The 18966-nt window shown below is 60.3% G+C and overlaps 7 protein-coding genes across 7 annotated transcripts; 6 read left to right on the top strand and 1 right to left on the bottom strand.

The window, feature by feature from the left end:
* Window positions 1–214: 214 nt before the first annotated feature.
* On the top strand, window positions 215–2342 carry GGTG_11978 (hypothetical protein; the record flags this gene model as incomplete). Its single annotated transcript, XM_009229869.1, has 1 exon — window positions 215–2342. The coding sequence occupies exon 1, from the start codon at window positions 333–335 to the stop codon at window positions 2340–2342; it is 2010 nt and encodes a 669-aa protein (XP_009228133.1). The 5' UTR covers window positions 215–332.
* Window positions 2343–2840: 498 nt separating this feature from the next.
* Window positions 2841–4397, top strand: GGTG_11977 (hypothetical protein; the record flags this gene model as incomplete). The annotated part of the gene is made up of 1 exon (XM_009229868.1): window positions 2841–4397. One exon carries the CDS (start codon window positions 2841–2843, stop codon window positions 4395–4397), a length of 1557 nt encoding a protein of 518 aa, XP_009228132.1.
* A 337-nt stretch (window positions 4398–4734) lies between these two features.
* GGTG_11976 (hypothetical protein) lies at window positions 4735–7005 on the top strand. The gene is made up of 2 exons (XM_009229867.1): window positions 4735–5680; window positions 5773–7005. Exons 1-2 carry the CDS (start codon window positions 5193–5195, stop codon window positions 6893–6895), a joined length of 1611 nt encoding a protein of 536 aa, XP_009228131.1. The 5' UTR covers window positions 4735–5192; the 3' UTR covers window positions 6896–7005.
* Window positions 7006–7497: 492 nt separating this feature from the next.
* GGTG_11975 (hypothetical protein) lies at window positions 7498–8460 on the bottom strand (the record flags this gene model as incomplete). The annotated part of the gene is made up of 3 exons (XM_009229866.1): window positions 7498–8232; window positions 8289–8315; window positions 8398–8460. The coding sequence occupies 3 exons, from the start codon at window positions 8458–8460 to the stop codon at window positions 7498–7500; spliced, it is 825 nt and encodes a 274-aa protein (XP_009228130.1).
* A 1202-nt stretch (window positions 8461–9662) lies between these two features.
* On the top strand, window positions 9663–9911 carry GGTG_11974 (hypothetical protein; the record flags this gene model as incomplete). The annotated part of the gene is made up of 1 exon (XM_009229865.1): window positions 9663–9911. The coding sequence occupies one exon, from the start codon at window positions 9663–9665 to the stop codon at window positions 9909–9911; it is 249 nt and encodes an 82-aa protein (XP_009228129.1).
* A 497-nt stretch (window positions 9912–10408) lies between these two features.
* On the top strand, window positions 10409–12318 carry GGTG_11973 (hypothetical protein). The gene is made up of 5 exons (XM_009229864.1): window positions 10409–10569; window positions 10630–11223; window positions 11327–11479; window positions 11592–11712; window positions 11789–12318. The coding sequence occupies exons 1-5, from the start codon at window positions 10543–10545 to the stop codon at window positions 12070–12072; spliced, it is 1179 nt and encodes a 392-aa protein (XP_009228128.1). The 5' UTR covers window positions 10409–10542; the 3' UTR covers window positions 12073–12318.
* Window positions 12319–14646: 2328 nt separating this feature from the next.
* Window positions 14647–18195, top strand: GGTG_11972 (IBR domain-containing protein). The gene is made up of 2 exons (XM_009229863.1): window positions 14647–15869; window positions 15980–18195. The coding sequence occupies exons 1-2, from the start codon at window positions 15154–15156 to the stop codon at window positions 17640–17642; spliced, it is 2379 nt and encodes a 792-aa protein (XP_009228127.1). The 5' UTR covers window positions 14647–15153; the 3' UTR covers window positions 17643–18195.
* Window positions 18196–18966: the final 771 nt, after the last annotated feature.

Below are 18966 nucleotides of genomic sequence, written 5' to 3'. Positions count from 1 at the left end.
ACGAGACAGACAACTTGCAATCAGTGTAGAGCTAGAAAGGTCTGCCCTGATTGCATCCTCCGGCCCGCCATCATCCATGGCATGTAGCTGACAGAGTATAGGTTCGATGCCATGGCGGCCTTCCTCCTTGCACAAACTGTCAGCGGCTTGGATTCGACTGCAGCTTCGATGGCGCCACAGCTCCGTTACTCGCGTCTGCGTCCGCCTCTAGATCTGCGACGGTGGAAACGAGACGCGGCGCTCGGGCATGTCTAGAGTGTCGCTCCTTGAAGAGCAGATGCACTGGCAAGCTGCCCAGCTGCGCCGCCTGTCTTCGCCGAGGCAAGGCCTGCATGTACCCGGAGCCCAAGCGTGCTCCCGCCCGCTCGGGCGAGGCCTCCCCGTCTGACCACGCGGCGACACGGCTGCCCCTGCCTTTGATCATCTCTGACAGCCCGACCGCGACGGCGGCCGGCAGGACTCCAGAGTCGGCGGCCGCCACGAGTACGGAGCAGCCACGCATGTCTCGAGCAAGCGCCAGGCACGAGACCGCTCGGTCGTCTACGGTGGAAGGGGGACACCCGCTCCCGCCACTGCGAGACCGGCTCCACCTGATCATCGATTTCTTCCGTCACGTTCATCCGCTCCCGGGGTTTGCCATTTTGAACGAGGAAAGCTTCACGCAGCGGTGCCTGGAGGAGACCATGGAAGAGGCACTGGTCTCGGCCATCTGTGCCGTTTCTGCCCTTCTCCTCGGCCACTCCAAATACCACCCCGCTGCCACGTCTTCGTGGATAGCTGCTGCCGAGACAGCCGTCTGGGCCAACCTCGAGCACCCGACCATCTTCAGGATCCAAGCCCTACTGCTAGCGATCCAATACCGCGTCATGAATGGCGACTTTGGGCGCGGCTTCATGCTCTTCTCACTCGCCTCTCGCTCCGCCACTGCTCTGCGGCTAACTTACGAGCGGACGGAGCTGTCGCATCTGGCGCAGGAGATACGGCGCAGACTGATGTGGTCTTTAGCCATGATGGATATCGGCTTCGCCACTGGGCTGCCAGAGTGCGAAGTCTGCCCCCTCGGGACCGTCTGCCTCCGGTTGCCAGGCCCCGAGGAGACCTTCACTGCCGAATACGATGCAGATACAGATCCGACAACCCTCGGTCCCGGTCTGGATGGCGTGCATGAAGATGGCCTCCTCGCGACATATATTCAACTGACCAAGGTGCGGCGAGATTTAATGCAGTTGAGACGGGAGCTGGAGACGATGACGCAACCGACGCCTCTTCTCATGCCTGCCATGGACGGTATTGTAGCCGACCTGGGCCGAATACTTCCCAAGCCATATTCTGCCGCCGAGCTGCGCCGTTACGCCCAGTCGCGCTGGCTGGCAAGGTATTTGGCAGTCTACCTGACATGGCACCAGTCCCATTGCGACGCATATCGGCTGCTTCTGTCTGGGTATAAAGAGGCTGCCCCTGACGCTGTCGTGCACGGCGTGCCGCCAGCATACATCGCCAGGGCCGTGGCCTCCTGCCTGGATCACGCAAGGGCTATCATTTCCATCTTGCACGAGGTCCACACGCTCAGCCCACCCCTGCGGGTTGCTCCCCCAGACGTGGCAATTTGCGGCTACCACGCGGCCCGCCTGATCCTCTTCATCAGCAGCTCTCCGCAGAACCCCCTCGAGGCGGGCATCACAGGAGCGGACGCCTTGACGCAGGCGCGATTAGTCCTGGACATCACCACGCAAAAGCGGCCCTGCACCGCTACGGACAAGATCATCATCAAGGTGCTGAGACGCCTCGTCCATCCTGCCGCGGCGGGCCAGCCCGAGCATGGCCGCGACTCTTCCGGTGACTCGGATGAAGATGGTGGGAGCCGCCACCGGCCGCGCTACGCCCGCGTGGCGAAGCAGCGGCAGGGTCTGGGCGTCCACAGCGTGCTGAGGAACGCTCGCTTCCTCGACGACAGCGCCGTGGCTGCCCAACGCTCGGTTGTTGCGGGCCATGACCAGCAGTTGTCGGCTTCTGCCGCCAGCCACCCCTTGCCCGAGCAGCAGCAGCAGCAGCAGCAGCAGGAACTCTCTGACTCTCTGGCTCTGGCTAGTATCCGCCACCGGCAAGAGCACCCGACGACCGGGGAAGTTGACACGGCTGGCAGCTTCGGCCAGCACCCCGCAGGCCCGTTCGCAGGCATCTACCCCCAGCTACCCATGCTTGGAGAACAGCAGATGACACTATTGGATCCAGGTCTGATGGACGGGACGCAGTTCGGCAGCCCGGATTCCTGGGTTTTGTGGGCGCCGGGAGGGGCCAACCCAGTCGACTGGGGGTTGCAAACCGACGGCGACTTCTTTTAGGAGCACGTCCTCTCGGATTTACGCTAGGCAAGACCAACCCCGTCGGACCCCATTCCAAATTAGAAAACCTGGTAAAGAGGATGCGATGTTGCGGCGCCGGCAGGGTCTACTGCGGGGCTTGTCCGGCGGTCGGCGATCGTCGGTTCTCCGACTACCGGAGCTGCGGACGAGGGGCTCGCCGCCCGGGGTGCTGGGGTATCTTGTTGAGCCGCCTCCCTGCGTCCATCTTTGCCTCACCCCTGACGAACAGGGGGGTAAGTGAGGGGAAAGATGTTTCCTGGCCGAGATGTGTGCGTGCCGGGGTTGGCCTCTACGTTCAGTGTGACGCATGCCAAGGGTCCAGGCACAAATGACAACGGCGCGACTTTTTTTTTAGTTTTTACCTACCAGACGCCAGATATCAGATATCCTTAACTCCTGTCCAGCCCTCTCGCTACCGTCACCTCGCGCCCGCGACCAACCAACACTGCCAGCATCGAAATCCAACCCGACGCCATCATGACGCCCCCAGAACAGCCCAATATCCTCTTCATAATGGCGGATGACCATGCCGCCAAGTCGATCTCGTGCTACGGCGCCGGCATCAACAAAACGCCCCATATTGACCGCTTGGCCAAAGAGGGGATGCGGTTCGACCACTGCTATGTCACAAACAGCATCTGCACTCCGTCGCGGGCGGCAATCCTATGCGGCACCCACAACCATGTCAACGGCGTCAGGGTCCTGGATTCCAAGATCGACAAGAGGCTGCCCAACGTGGCCAAGCAACTCCGCGTCGGTGGGTACCAGACAGCAATGGTTGGCAAGTGGCATCTCGGCGAGGGCAAGGCATCGGAGCCGACTGGGTTCGACTACTGGAGCGTCGTGCCCGGCCAGGGAGAGTACTGGGACCCCGAGTTCATCGAACCCGAGGGTATCACGAGGGCGCCGGGCTACGCTACGGACATCATTACCGACAAGTGCCTCGATTTCATGCAGAAACGCGACAAGACCAAGCCTTTCTTCGTCATGTGCCACCACAAGGCGCCGCACCGCAGCTGGGAGTACGACTCGAAGCACAAGGACTTGTACAAGGATCCGGTTCGGCTACCCGACACATTCAACGACGACTACAAGAACCGCGCCAAGGCCGCAAAGGTGGCCAAGATGAGAATCGCCGACGACATCACGTACAACGACCTGGGGCTCGTCCAGCCCGAGGGTCCAGCCTCGATCGTAGGGGAGAAGATGATCAACGCGTCGTGGTGGAGCGACCGCAAGGTCCCGGCGCCCAAGGACGAGGAGAGCCTGGCTCGAATGAGGCTCCGGTGCAAGGAGACGGGCGAGCAGTTCACATTCAAGACTCAGGCGGAGCTGGCCGAGTTCAAGTTCCAGAGGTACATGCAGCGGTACCTTCGAACTATCCAGAGCATCGACGATAACGTCGGACGCATGCTAGACTGGCTCGAGGATGAGGGCATCGCCGACAACACGCTGGTCGTTTACACGTCGGACCAGGGCTTTTTCCTGGGCGAGCACGGCTGGTTCGACAAGCGCTTCATGTACGAGGAGAGCTTCCAGATGCCGTTCCTGGCGCGGTTTCCCAAGCTCGTCGCCGGCGGCAGCGTGTGTAGGGACATTGTATGCAACGTCGACTTTGCCCCAACCTTCTTGTCGCTCGCCGGCGTGCCGGTCCCGTCGTACATGCAGGGCGTCTCGTTCGCGCCGCTGCTGGGGGCCAAGACGCCCGCGGGCTGGCAGCAAGTGGCATACCACCGCTACTGGATGCACCGCGACGTGATCCACGAGGCGTACGCCCACTATGGCGTGCGCGACCAGCGCTACAAGCTCATCTACTGGTACAACGAGGACCTCGGGCTCGAGGGCACGCGGCCCGGTGGGCAGGAGAAGGAGTGGGAATTGTTTGACTGTCATGAGGACCCGCTGGAGCTGTTCAACTGCTACGCCGACCCGAAGTACGCCGAGGTGGTCGAGCACATGACGAGGATGCTAGATGCCAAGATGCTCGAGATTGGCGACGAACCAATGCACCCATGCGCGGGGTCTTTTGTCTAGGGCGTGGCTGTGAATAACCCAGATGCTGTCTGTCGCCTCGGCGTATAGGATGCTGCCAGATACGGGGAACGAAGAACTATGAGCTGTATTGAGATCTGCTATAGTGCTGCCATGGATCCAGAATCGAGTCCAACTGTTGATACCGCCGCCTCGACTTTCATGCAAGGCTCAGCCATCGAGGTGGCATTAAAAATGATGACTGATGTCAGTGAATATCGAAGCACTGGGCGACCGGCTATCATCGCACCGGTCTTGATCTCGGGTTACCGTGAGGGGCTGAGGTGGGGACGAGGAAGACAGGGGGCCCGCGTCGGAGTTCGGTGAACGGAGAACGGTAGTCGGCAAACGCCTCTGAAGCCTAGCAGCACCTGACTGCCTTGGTCAGTCAACTGACTCTGTGCTGGTATCCCTTCCAGGCAGATAGCTGCAGCGCAACGACTACCCCATGGGGAACCATGTCTCTGCCCTGACGCAGTGGGCGCATAGGTACCAAGGTACGTAGGTACCTAGGTAGGTGCATGGGGACTGGGCTGCTGCGGAAGTGGAGGTGCTCTCTTGTCGCTATTGCGTCCGCGAAGCACGCAATCCAAGATTCGTCGAGGCATTCTGGGAAAGGGGGCGTATAAAAGGTGTGGAGCGGCGCAGCCCCAAGTCGACGCAAAAAACAACAGACAGCAGAGCGGACTCGTGGCAGCCGTCGCCCTCGATCTCCATCCTCTCCTCCCCCTCTTTTTCGTTTCTCTCCCTCTCCCTATCTCTGCAAAGCAGCTACTACAACAAAGAAGCGGGCCCGCGATGGACAAGAACGGGTCGTCGGGCGGGTCGGCGCACCAGGTCGAGAAGACGGCGTCGCCCGGCCCGGAGGACGACGCGGCGGCGGACCTGGCCAACGCGGCCGAGACGGGCCTGGGCGTGCGCGAGGCGCTCCGGCTCTACTGGAAGGCCGTGGCGTGGTCCGTGTGCGTGTCCAACGCCACCATCATGGAGTCGTACATGATAATGCTCTCCAACGCCTTCTACGCCCAGCCGCAGTTCCAGCGCGCCTTTGGCGAGCCGCTGCCCGGGGGCGGCGGCGGTTACTCCATCACGGCTCAGTGGCAGGTCGGCGTCTCCATGGCCGGGCTCGTCGGCCTGATCGCGGGCACGTTGAGCAACGGGTACTTTGCCGAGCGTTGGGGCTTGCGCAAGGTCATGGTTGTGAGCCACCTGTCGCTCGTGGCGTTTGTGTTTATCCTGTTTTTTGCGCACAACATTGAGATGGTTACGGTGGGCAGTCTGTTGCTGTAAGTTCTCTTTTTTTTTTTTCTTCTTCCTTCAGGTCTGGCATCTAGCTTTGTAATCCAAGACGGCCAAGTCTACTAACGCTGCGAGCCAGCTCCGTCCCCTGCGGCTTCTTCGCGGCTGCCACGCCCACGTACGCGGCCGAGGTGACGCCGCTCCGGCTGCGCGGCTACCTGACCGTCTACGTCAACCTGTGCTGGGTCATCGGCAAGCTCCTCGCCTTCTCCGTCCTCGCGGGCACGCTCTCGATCCCGAGCGAGTGGGCGTACCGCCTCCCCTTTGCGCTCCAGTGGGTCTGGCCGCTCCCGCTGGCCGTGGCCACGTGGCTCGCGCCCGAGTCGCCCTGGTGGCTGGTGCGGCAGGGCCGGCACGACGAGGCCCTGCGCTCGCTCGAGCGCCTCGTCGTCGCGGGCGCCGGCGAGAGGGCCGACCCGCGCAACACGCTCGCCATGATCCGCCGCACCGTCGACGCCGAGCGCGCCACGCTGCTCCAGGGCTCGGGGTCCGGCGGCAGCTACCTCGACTGCTTCCGCGGCACCAACCTCCGGCGCACCGAGATCGCCATGGTCAGCTGGGGGTGCCAGATCCTGCCCGGGTTCGTGGTGCAGAACTACATCACCTACTTCTTCACCCTCGCCGGCCTGCCGACCGCCAGCTCCTTCTACCTGTCCATCGGCAACGCCGGGCTCGCCTTTGTCGGCACCGTGTCGTCGTGGTTCGTCATGACGCGCTGGGGGTGGCGCACCATGTACCTGGGCGGCCTGGCCGCCATGATCCCCGTCATGGGGCTCGTCGCCTTCCTCGACTTCGCCGCGCGCCCGGGCCCCGCCGGCGACGCGGTCCGCTGGGCGCAGTGCTCGCTCCTGCTGGTGTGGTTCTTCACGTACGGCATCAGCATCGGGCCCATCCCGTACGGCATCGCCGCCAACGTGGGCGCGGCCTCGCTGCGGCCAAAGACGATCGCGCTGGGGCGCAACACGTACTACATCTTCAGCATCGTCAACACCGTCGTCGCCCCCTACATGCTCAACCCGGCCCAGCTCAACCTGAAGGGCAGGGCCGCGTTCCTGCCGTGGGCGCTGACGTTGGTCATGCTGGCGTGGGCGTACTTCCGTCTCCCCGAGCTCAAGGGGCTGACGCAGGAGACGGTCAACCACCTGTTTGAGACGCGCGTTCCCGCGAGGAGGTTTGCCGAGAAGGGTAGGGAGTGCCAGTGATGGGCGGCATATATCAGAGCAGATAGAAAATTGAAATGACTCGAACCATCAGGTTGGCTTTTTTTGTAGTTCATTCGCAACCTCATATAGACATCATTAATGACCCATCGGCCGAGGCATTGGAGGCAGGCTTAGACTGACTGCCAACACAGCCAGCCAGGGATATCCCAAGGTGTGAGTGAAATTACGGTGTGAGACAAAACAGCGTGAGCCAAGACGGGCGGGGAAATCCCCATAGCCGACAAAGTCTGCAGCGCCAATGACCTACCTACTCAACCGACGGGCGGCGAGGAAGGCGACGATAAAGTGAGATGAGCGGTTTCGCGGCTGTTTGACTGATTGTTATGGACTCGCTCCAGATATCGGAAAACATGTACAACAATGCGTAGGCGTGTAATGGATCACAGCGTCGATAAAAACTCCAAAAAAGGTACATAGATGACCAATATGGGAGAAAAGATCAGAAGACTAGATAAAGATGGGAGAAATGCAAATAAATAGCATATGAACAGAGCACGTCAACTCATGCATGGCATATCGTATGTGGCAGAGATGAGGGAAGCGAGGACTATAACCCAAAAACAAGAGGACGAAGAAAAGGCCTAAAAGATGGAGTTGACGATGTTGCCACCAAGCGTGGCACCAGCACCAAACAGGGCCGCGTTTCCCAATTTGCTGCCGGCCTTCTTGGCGAAGCTCTCCTTTTGCGGCTGCGCCTCCTGCTGCTGTGCCGGCGGCGGGTTTGCCACGGCCATGGGCGGGGCGGGCGCGTTGTAGGGGTTCTGCTGCTGCTGGTAGCCGTAGGCCGGCTGCCCGTACGGCTGTTGCTGCTGCTGGGGTGGCGGGGCGCCGCCGCCGCCGCCGTAGTAGCCGCCGCCGACCGCCTTCTCGTTGACGGGGTAGCCCTGCTGGGGACTGGCGACGGGGGCGGGGACGGGGGCGGCCTCGGGCTCGACGTAGTTGCGCGGGAAGATGCCCTCGCGGCCGGTGCGCAGGTTGCGGCCCATCCACCAGTCGGCGTTCATGTACTCGTGCACGGCGATGCGGTCATCGCGCTCAAAGGCGCAGTCGTGCGCGTCGGCGCCCGCGTACCGGTACAGCGCGCGCGCGTGGGAGAGGACCGGCTTGCCCGACGGCGGAGGCGGCGGCGGAGCGGCGGCGGCGGCGGAGGGGGAGGGGTTGCCGTAGGGCGGCGGCGGGGCCTGGGCGTTGTTGTCCCGGATGCTGAGGTTGGAGATGTCCGGGGTCGGCGCGGCTGGGGGCGGGGCGCGCGCGGCGGGGCGGGCGTCGAGGAGGAGGAGGAGGAGGGTGCGGCGGCGGCGCGGGCGCCGGCTAGGCTGGCCTCGGCGGGGAGGAGGGAGTTGATGCCGTCGTAGGCCTGGTCGTCTATCACGCCCTTTTCGTATAGGCTCTCGAGCTCCTGGTGAGGGGGTAGATGGGGCGGGTTAGTTCTGATGAAGGGGCGTTGGGAATCGGCCGGGCCCGCTGGTGCTGCTCCTCACATTCTTGATGATGCGCAGAGACTTGTTGGTCTCGATGATGGTTTGCCGGTCTGCCGAAACCATGGTGGGCCACGAGGGTGGGGGTGTGAAGGAAGGGGATAAAGGAAGGGGAAGACGGAGAGGACCCTGTCCTGACAGTGACGGCTGTGCGAATCCCAGTTGCTGCGTTGCGCTAGCGATGTGAGTAAAAAATACACTCTACACAATATTTCACACGCAAAGTTGGGAAAGGAGAGAAGAGAAAAAGGAAGCTTGGATGTTGGTCGAGGACAGCTGACTTTGTCTCGGACCTTCGCGCGGCGTCTTGGGGATTCCACTTGTGTGGGGCGTTGTGGACGCCGCCTTACGCGGCTGGATTGCCGTCCTTGCACAAGGAACACATGTTCAAAGCGACCCACAAGGCACAGCACGAATCCCAGCACGGCCTCTGGCCTTGTCCCACGCTGGACCGAACCTGCATCCCGCCCCGAACCATTATCCAATTACACGCACGTACAACGGGTAGAGGAGCATGGAGTCCAGGTCCAGTGATCTCATCCACTCCCAGCCCTGCGTCGCCTCGTGTTGGACACGTCCTCCGCGGTTGGGAAGCCCGGCGCCGCGTTACGCAAGCACGTCGGCAGCGTAGTCCGTCCTCTAGAGCACTGACGATGCGGCTCAAAGGTGTGATACGCTATTATCAAACCCCCGGTCCCAACACGATTCACCCTACGCCCTACTAGAACAGAGGCCGACATGTCACATGGAGCTACAGGAGGAGTGGCTGTGCAAGGACAAGACGGATAATTACCGTTCCAACTTTCAAAGCAGTTGATGCAAATGACAAAGGCAGCATGGACATTGCAATATCAAACAACACAAGGGTTCCAAGGGTTAACCACTGACAGATCTATCGATACTAGCAGGATGGTGACTTGATAGTCCACGCTAAAGGTCTGCAACTCTTGCCATACTACTATATAGGCCCATAGTCATAGCACTTGTAGCTATTGGCCTCTGGAATACCCCGCTGTCTTCCAAGACTAAACCCGATCCCAGATGCTAGTCTGTCGTTTTGACCTAGACCGGCTCTACCTGGATGTCTCACCAGCGTCGCCGTTGATAGAGAGCGAAAGGAAGAAGTAGGGCAATGGAGCTAGCGGTCGCATTTTTCTTCAGTAATATACAACCCTGTTTACCAGCTGCGACACAAAGGCTGGAACGGCGGTGAGCTAGCTACCGAAGAGGCCCGGATCCCCCGCTCATGCCTGTTGGGCCACGTCGACATGACCAAGAAAGTCTATGCCGCCTCGCCGTACCAGGAGCTGCTCAGGGCCGTCTACTCCTTTGTCCACCGTTCGCAAACGTCAGGCTCGGCGAGCCTAGGAACTGAAGCTTCTACACGCAACAGTCCCGTGGGGATATTCCGTCTCTGGCCCGGGTTGCAGCTCTTGGCCCATAGCCTGGCCACATCTGCGTCGAGCCTGTGCCGCCAGTGGCCACCGCCGGACGAGCCGGCTTACCGTCAACCCTGACATTCCCGGCGGATAGCCCCCTGGGGCGACCTGTCTCTGCCAAAAGCTAGATGCGAACAAAGAGGGGCTTGTAGCCAACCACCTGACCAAAAGACGGCCATTTACCAGTCGCTTCTCTGCCAGCCCATGCGAGTGCCAAGCCACAGGACTCAGGTGGGTTACCGCCGAGGAATCCTCGCTGTGGCGTGTTGTTCGCGTTACCACCTTTGGCCCTGGGCAGCCCGAGGCCTATTTCCATGACGAAGCGAGATATTATATACAGCGTGCATAAATTAGCCTCAGCCTCTATCCAGACCGATTTAAGGGTGCAAATCCCCAGACTCTCAACAAAATTTTGGCGGGGATCGTCTCGGGTGCGGGCGCGAAGGGCGCCCCGGTCCCGCCGTCGGGGGTCGGGGTCGGGGTCGGGTCGGGACATTCGGCACGCCCGGGATGCCCGGCAGGCTGTTAGTCAACGCATTCAACGGATGGTTGACCGCTCTGCGAATATCCGCGGGGGACTATATTAGAGGAGACATTCGCTGAATATTCTCGTCCGGTTTTGTGTTAATCTGATACCCATAAACAATCTCAAAAGGCTGTTTTGCGAATATCAACAGCTTTTCCAACAACCCGTGCCCTATGCGACAAGATGGCCGAGGCAGTGACACCATTCAAGGTAATTTCACCTTTGTTTGTGTCGTGCTGCTCCAGACTGACCTCCTGAAAAAAAATGCAGGTCCAAATCCCGGACTCAGAGCTAGAACTCCTCCGCAAAAAGCTGGAGCTCGCCCGGCTGCCCGACTATGAGGGCTGCGAATGGGGCGAGGAGGCCGAGGGCGGCGTGACGTCGGGCCTGATGCGCGAGACGGTCGACCACTGGCGGACAAAGTACGACTGGCGGGCTGCGGAAGCGCGCATGAACGAGATGCCGCAGTATAAAACGAGCATCCCGATCGACGGCTTCGACGCCGTCAACGTCCACTTTGTCCACGCCAAGCCGGCGGACCCCGCGGCGGCCGCGGGCCCTCCCACGCCGCTGCTGTTCCTCCACGGCTGGCCCGGGTCCTTCATCGAGGTCCAGGAGATGCTGCCGCGGCTGCTCGCCGCGGGCTTCCACGTCGTGGCGCCGAGCCTCGCCGGATTCGGCTTCTCGGGCTACCCGCGGCAGGCCGGGTTCCAATTGACGCACCAGGCCGAGATGATGAACCGGCTGATGGCGCGGCTGGGCTACGGTTCGTACCTGGTCCAGGGCGGCGACTGGGGCTCCCTCCTGGGGCGGATCATGGCCGTGCGCTACCCGAAGCACGTCAAGGCTCTGCATCTCAACATGGTGAGTAGCAGACCTAGGTGTCCAGATTCTTTTTTTTCTCTTTTTTTTTCCCTTTCGTCGATGGGTGGCCATCGTTGGACTGACATGACAACGCACGCTATAGATTTTCTCGTCGGGCCCGAACGGGCAGAAGTGGCCGCCGGCCGACGAGGAGCTCACGCCGAGAGAGCAGAGATGCGTGGACCGGGCCAAGTTCTTTCAAACCAAAAACTCAGCGTACCAAGCGCTTCAGGCAACAAAGCCCCGCACAGTTGGTGTACGTGCCCCCTTCTTCTTCTTCTTCTTCTTCTTCTTCTTCTTCCCTGGACTGTATATCTCGGTCCGGCCTCCAGCCACGTCCAAAAAGCTGACGCCCTTTCCCTTCCCAGTACGCTTTCCACGACAGCCCCCTGGGGATGCTCGCCTGGATGGCCGACAAGGTCCTTATATGGTCCGACCCCAAGGCCAAGGCCTGGACGCCGGACGAGCTCATCACCTGGACTCTTTTGCGTATGTGGAAAACGGGGACGAGAAGCCGGACCACGACTGGCGGGCAGTTGCTAACGTTTGAGAGAGAGGGCGACAGATTACTTCCCAGGCCCAACGACCGGCATGGTCACGTACCGGGAGAACGACTTCGCGTGGGTCCTCGAGCTCCTGTCCTCGGAGGAGCCCGGCTGCAAGGTGCCGCTCGGGCTCAGCCAGTTCCCCGAGGAGATGGTCTTCTCGCCGCGGCGCGTGCTCGAGGCCGACTACAAGAATCTGGCATGGATGCGGGAGCACGACGCGGGCGGGCACTTTGCGGCGAGCGAGAAGCCCGAGGAGCTGGCGACCGACATGATCGACTTCTTTGGATCCTACCGGAAGTAGGTAGGTAGGTGGTAGGTAGGTAGGTAGCACGGTGGTGCGGGCTTGATGGATCCAGCTGGCGGGACGCTAAGTGGGGGGAAGTTGCTGCACGCCACCACCGAGTTATGCATACTATAGAAGCTGCCCAACAAGCCATTATCGCTTATGCCAGACGCGCCGTAGTTGCCCGTCCATGGCGGGAATGGTTCCGTTCTCCTCGCGTGGGAAACCAAACTATCCGACAATTCCATTTCCCATAACCGCCCCAACCCTTTCCCATAGCCGCCCCAACCCTTTCCCTCCCTCCCTCCCCCAGGCAAGTGCGACGTCCGTCACGACGGAAGGGCGCCACCCCTTTGTTTTTTGTTTTTTTTGTTTTTTTTGCTTTTCTCCCTTTTCCCTTGCCCGGGGTGCGCGAGGGAGGCGCAAGGGAGGCCCCGCGCTAAGAGCATCTAGCGTTCTAGCGTGCTGTGATTACTGACGATTAGCGCGGATGCGTCCCTCGTGTCTTGAAAGTGTGGGTTGGCTGGTGCCTTCCCAGTGGCCGCGGCCCCCATGTCGTTTTTTAGAGCAACTCGTTTGCAGACAACCGCCCGGCCCGAGAGTGGGAAAGAAGATGCAGGCGTCGGTTAACTCTGGGGGAGCCCTGGGATTCGTGGCTGGCCCAAGTGAGGTGGAACAAGAGAAGGAAAAAGAAAAAGAAAAAAGTCCGAAAGGCTGCTGCTGCTGCAAGCGTGTGTGGTCAAAGCATTGAGGACAATCTTTTCGGAGAATAACGATCGGGCTTCCCTAGGAACGTTCCGTCGTTATCATTCATCGGTCACGGATCTTGCCATACATGGCGTTTGTCTCCTCCTCTTCCTCCTCTCCTCCTCCTCTCTAGGGGACTTCCAGTGCCTCCCCTTGGCTTCCTATCGGCAAAGCCGGCGCCGTCGTTTGGCGGCCTTGTCGACCTTCCTACGACATATTTGGCCGTTTGCTTGTTTGTTTTTGGCAGTAATCCCCTCGCTTTGATTGGCTGCGCTACCCGAGCCGGGAAAGAGACACCAGCTTGCATGGTCCGACTGACTTCAAACCTTCACCCAGCTTGTTAGATTACGCTGGCCAGCCCTGGTTTTGGAGCTATTGCACGGCCCCTCGCTTCTCTTCTTCATCCTTCGCTCGCTTTGTCTGTCTCTCTTGCTTGCTCACCCAGCTTAGGCGGGCTCAGACCGTTCCCGGAAGTTTACGCAGCCATTCTCCCAGGCTTACTCTGCGGGACGCTGGCGATCAGCAAAAAGGAAACGAAAGCAAAGAAGGAAAAAAAGAGACAAAGGTAGCAGTGCACACTGTGCCACGATTTAATGATCGGCCGTCTACCGGGACTGGGCATCCCCAGCTGTCACCCCCATGCTCGCATTTACGAACCCTTGTCCAACCCCCATTCATTGTGCATGTCCCCATGGTCATGGTCCCCCCTCAACCGGTGTGAGCTGTATGTAAAGTGCCTCGCGCTCTGGGAAGGTCAGGCGGTGTGTGCTGAGCGTTTTGGGTGTTGCCATGACTGGGCATCATCCAGTTGGCAGTCTCTGATTCGACGCTGATTGATGAACGCCCACGCGCCCCGGCACAAAGGTCGCTTTTTGGCAACCTCGTCCGGCGGGTACAAGCGTCAACCCCAAGCGTCAACCCTGGCCAAGCACACCAAGATACTTGCTGGGTAGCAAGCACCGGACCCAGCTGGACAAGACGAAGCGCAGGGGCGTCGTCAGAAGGAGCGCACAACATTCCGCACGTCTCTGTCTCTGCCTGTCTCTCTCTTTGCCCCCAGGTCTGACAAGAGCAAGACAGACAGCACGACATACCGACCCCGTTGTCGTACGACAACAGCATTGCCTACCCCTCGCTCAATGGAACATGACCCAGGTCGGGAAGCTGTTGGCTGTACAGCCGCTCCATCCATGACAGGTGTGTGGAGTCCAGGACTTGCAGGGCGCTGGCATTCAGCATCTGACTGCTGCATGCCCTTCTGCTGGTGCTCGAAAATCCCAGATGCCAAGTCCAGCCTGTGCCGGGGCTGAAGGCGGTCCTTGTAGACGGGGTGCATGCACAGTGGACTGTCAGTCCAAAATGCTGTGGCCGTGGCACCGCCCTTGCTGCTGGCAAGTGATGGGTGCGTGACACGCGCGAGACACAAGAAAAAAAGAAAAGAAAAAAAGGCCCATCAAATGTAGCCCGTCCTCTCGACCTCACGACGTGAAACTCGGCTCGACTTGGGTATCATCAAATGTTCTCTTCTCTTGATCTGTGCATGCATCATCAACATAGTAGCAGCGCCCACAACGATCCAACGATCCAACCCAACGATCCAAATCCAACACCCCTAGCGATCCAACCTCGCTGGCAGCGGTGCCCCTTGATCCTTCCCTCGTATTCCCTGCCCGCCACCCCAATCCGCCAATTACCTGGCTGCACCTGCCGCTGGCACTGTTATACAGACTGCCTGCGCTGCACCCTGCACCTTCCATCCATGTAGTGCTTGTCCGCCTCGTGGATATCGAACCAGGTTAGGCCCTTCCTGACGGGGCTCGCCCGACCTCGGGGCGACGCCACATCCAGTCCCGTCCAGGAGCCTGGCACCCTGGCTTGGGCGCTCACGCACTTGTCACCGCTTGCTCATCCTCCATCCTCCATCCTCGTCTTCTCAACTCGCGCATTCGTCCAGTTTTCTCGACTGCCGCCCGCTTCGACTCGCAACTCTCAGCGACCTTGCCGCTGCCGTTTGCCGCTGTAGTCTTACCCTCCCCCCGCCTCCCAGCCCTCGCTCAGGCGGCGCGGTCGCGCCATCGCCCGACGTTGCGGTTCAAATCCCCTCCCGAAACATTCCGCCCACACGACCCTGGCCCCAATTCAGCTACCCGACCATCCGCAGCGGCCGCGCGCCTTTTTTTTTTTTTTTTTGATCGCCTTTTATCATGAATCTGCCACGAGAAACAACACCGGCGACGTACGATTATTGAGCTCTCTTCAGGCCCATCCTCCGGCCGGGGGCTTGGTTCCGCCCCGCCTCCGACTGCATCATCATATCCGCCCCCCACCTGCTCGCTCTCTGACACTACTGCCATGGGCTCGCTCGCCATACACGCCTCGGTCTCGCCATTGCAGATGGAAGCGCAGCGAGACCTGGCCGACGTACATACCGTTTTCGATGCCACATCCTGCTCTGTCCCCGAGCTGCGAGATTCTGGCTTCTTCTCACAGGTCTTTGCTCCCGATGGCAATGGCGGCGGCGAGACCGATATCGACGCCGCCCTGGCTGCCAAGGCCGTTGCCCTGGGAATCACCGTCGCGCCGATGCCCATCGCGGCCGTCGCGTCCTCTCTCACCTCTGGCTCGTCGGTCCCATCCGACGGCGCGCGGCCCACAACCCCCGACAGATCCCGCTGCGCAACGTCACACTCGCCCAGCTGCGACGGCTCCTCGGCGGTTTCCCCGGTCATGACTCCGGCAACCTCTCCGATGGCTTCTCAGCCATGCTCCTGGATCTCGCCTTCGCCGAAGCCGATCGCCGCCTTACCAGATGTAGATCACATGGGCCCCATGCTGAGCAGACGGAGATCCAGGAATCTGAGCTTCTCGCACTACGACAAGTATGTGGCCCAGGTGGACCCCAACTTGAAACAACCAAAGTTCGTCAAGGAGACATCACCATCAAGAGGTCCTGCACCGAGCATTTTCAGCTTCAGCACGCGCAAGAGCATGGTTAGCCTTCGTAACTCGCTAAGAACGAGGTTGTGGTGGAGAAAAGGGTCCACCAGGGGCACGGCTGGTCTCCCAATGTAAGTGGTGGCTCACCGTGCTCCCTTCCACCTTGGACTCTTGCCGCAGGGCGAGGTGTTGCCGAGAGGGAATCAGATGGCGCGTGCAAGACATGCTGACGAGTTCGCAGATCATGCATTTGCTGCCGAGACGATTTTAGCAAAATGCAGGCTCTCCAGACGCTCCCGTGTGGCCACACGTACTGTAACGATTGTCTCGTAATCATGATCAACCAGTCTATCAGAGACGAGTCGAAAATGCCCCCGAGATGCTGCACACAGCCCATCACAAGCAGCATCGTCCGGGCGGTCCTTGGCCGGGAGGAGCAGCAAACGTTTCTCAAGGCTGTCCTCCAGTTCGGCACCCCTTGGGAGTCGCGCATCTTCTGTCCAAACTCGGCTTGTGGCGAGTTTATCAGGCCTCGGGGCCGCATCGACCCGAAGCACCCGTTCGACGTCATCTGCCGCCGGTGCCGGACTCGCGCGTGCATAATGTGCAAGCGCGACGCCCATCCTCTAGGACAGGACTGTCCCGCCGACTGGGAGCTCGACGCTGTGCTCAAGATGGGTGAAAAGAGCGGATGGAGGCGCTGCTACAAGTGCCGCACCCTGGTGGAGCTCTCCCAGGGATGCACGCACATGACGTGCCGCTGCAAGGCCCAGTTCTGCTACATCTGTGGCGCTGTCTGGGACGTGGCCGTTGGGTGCCCCAACTACTGCAACGGCGAGGAGGAGCTGGAGCGGCGGAGGCTCGAGGAGGAGGCGCGCATGGCGGAGCTCGAGGCCGAGAAGGAGGCCCGCGAGCTGGCTGCAGAGGCGGCCGAAGCTGAGAGGGTCCTGGCGGCAGAGCGCTCGGCGGCGAGTCCCGAGTTTCTGGCACTGACACGGGAGCTTGAGGCTGAGCTGGAGCGCTTCGTGGCGTACGAGGGCAAGATTAGGTGCGCCGTGAGGTCACGGCACGCGCAGGAGCGGCTCGCACTGGTGGAGCGCTTCTCGGATCAGGTCGACAAGATGAGGGAGCGGCACACTAAGACGGCGCAGCACCTCGAAGACCGCCAGATTGCGGCCGAGATGGACCTGCGCGTGACCCTAGAGCAGCGCGCACGCAGCGTCAAAATCCGGCTTCGGCACATGGAGGCCTATTGCGATGGCCTGGGCCGCAACGTGACACCTTTCGGTCCAGAAGATGCAACAACAGATGGGAGCAATTCGACCGAGAGCCGCAGCGGGACATCGAGCCCAGGGAGGAGGGACGGCATGATGCCAACTAGGGTCGTGACGGAGCGAGACCTACGCGAGCTCGGCCAGCAGTATAATATGAGGGACGACCTCGAGCGGCTGCACCAGTCGCGCATCAATGTGCTGCGGGATCGTCAGACCAAGAATATGGAGGGGCTCCAGGAGCGGCAGGAGGCCGAGATGGAGCGGCTGCTGGGCCGACGCGACGAAGAGATGGAGGACCTCGAGGCCCGGTTTGCAGCCGAGGATGATGCGGTCCTGCGCGCCTTTTCCAGCCAACGCGAGCGCACCCAGGGGCGGTGGTCCCTTAGGATCGAAATTCTCCGACACGAGATGGAGGCAAAGTCGGACGGGCTGAAGTACGGGCCCATCCCTATTCCCGACTGGCCACCGGCTTGCGGCACAGGTGACGCTACGGCGGAGCCACCTGCTAAACGATATGAACAAGATCACGGGCCTGACGACGAAAAGACCCCCGACGCAGATGACGAGAAACACGCCCTTGTCAAGGAGGATGACACTGCCTCCAAACTTGCCGCTGTCGTGGAGGAATAAGTGAAGAGGGTTTCTGAAGGCGGCCAAGCCAGTGGTCAAACGGGACACGGGCTTGCTGTCGAGGCTGGGCGTCGGTTCAGCCATGCCTGGGCGTTCCCAGCAGTCGACCAGCTCGGCCGAGTCTGGACTGGACAAGCAAATGTCAGGTGTCACCCAGACCCTGTCGCCTTCCTCGTTTCCCACCTCTGTTCTTTCTCCTTATCTCATTTGTACGTCATGTAGCGTTCTGCTTGGGCTCTGAGCATTTACTTGATACCATATTAAACCACGCGGAAGACTTCACTGGATGGACAAACGCCGGTCGAGGGGGTTGCCATTGCCGCACAGGATCTTAATGAGCACTCGGGGGAGTTTATGTTGTTTATGGCTATGGAGTTTAAACACGAGGTATTTCTCTTTTTGTTGCTTTTTTTTCCTTGTGCTCCCGCACACCATGCATGTTTCGCCTTTCCGGATACGTGGAATTTAACACAATTCGCATTTCATCTCCAAGTCTCTCGACAGATTCCCATGTCTGTTTTCTTTCCTGTCGGCAAGCCGTGTCCGCGGTAGTGCTCGGACTGCGGTGGACGGATCAGCTGCAGGCGCTCGGGCTGTGTGCCATGACGGACCTGATACATTGCTTTCCATGTGGCTTGGGCTAGAAGGACAAGGTTGGGGCCGCCTCGGCCTGCAATCTCCCAAAGCTAAAAGCCGAGCCCCGAGTTTGTTTATCTGGCAGCAGGCAAGGGGATTTCCCTGGTCCTTGTAAAAAACAAAACAAAAAGCTAATGCCGTCGACAATGATGGCGAACACGCAACGCGCGCTTCGGACCGTCCTGAACGGCGGCTCGCGGCAAGGCGATGGTTCTGTTCCGGGCTTGCGAGAGGCTGCTCAGCTGGTTTTCCTTTTGTGGCGAAAAGTGTATGAGCATGCCTTGGCGGGCGCCTGGGCAAGACTAAGCTGGGAGCTTTGGTCCTTCCTGTCCCGTCTTTCTTTTTCTCTCTCTCTCTCTCTCTCTCTCTCTTTTCACTTCCCATTTCATATTTCCCCCTTGCGCCTCTCTGGGGTCGCATCGCAAGGGCGGAAGGCTGCATTTCCGGGAGCGAGCGAGCACGGCATCGCAACCCACGCAACCAAACTCGACCCCTTGCCGCAGATCATTCTCTTGTTTGTCTTTGCCGGTGGGGCGGGCAGGCGACATGCGCGGGGGATGGGTGGGGTCGGGGTGGGGTCGGGGTGGGCTGTCCCGTCGCCAAGATGTGCACTTTTGTTTCGTGGGGAACCCCTTCGTAATCCGTTTCAGAGCAGGGGAGAGCCGAGACTTTTCCAAGGCTTGGTGCC

The sequence above is a fragment of the Gaeumannomyces tritici genome (genome assembly GCF_000145635.1).
Source record: "Gaeumannomyces tritici R3-111a-1 unplaced genomic scaffold supercont2.7, whole genome shotgun sequence".
Lineage (NCBI taxonomy): Eukaryota > Fungi > Ascomycota > Sordariomycetes > Magnaporthales > Magnaporthaceae > Gaeumannomyces > Gaeumannomyces tritici.
The sequence above is the reverse complement of the archived record's forward strand: the minus strand, read 5'-3'. Positions and strand labels throughout refer to the sequence as shown.

Coding starts and splice junctions, on each gene's coding strand:
- GGTG_11972 (XM_009229863.1), top strand. CDS start 15,154: ATGGGCTCGCTCGCCATACACGCCTCGGTCTCGCCATTGCAGATGGAA. Junction 15,870..15,979: donor GGCACGGCTGGTCTCCCAAT/GTAAGTGGTGGC, acceptor ACGAGTTCGCAG/ATCATGCATTTGCTGCCGAG.
- GGTG_11973 (XM_009229864.1), top strand. CDS start 10,543: ATGGCCGAGGCAGTGACACCATTCAAG. Junction 11,224..11,326: donor AGGCTCTGCATCTCAACATG/GTGAGTAGCAGA, acceptor CGCACGCTATAG/ATTTTCTCGTCGGGCCCGAA. Junction 11,480..11,591: donor CAAAGCCCCGCACAGTTGGT/GTACGTGCCCCC, acceptor TTCCCTTCCCAG/TACGCTTTCCACGACAGCCC.
- GGTG_11976 (XM_009229867.1), top strand. CDS start 5,193: ATGGACAAGAACGGGTCGTCGGGCGGGTCGGCGCACCAGGTCGAGAAG. Junction 5,681..5,772: donor ACGGTGGGCAGTCTGTTGCT/GTAAGTTCTCTT, acceptor GCTGCGAGCCAG/CTCCGTCCCCTGCGGCTTCT.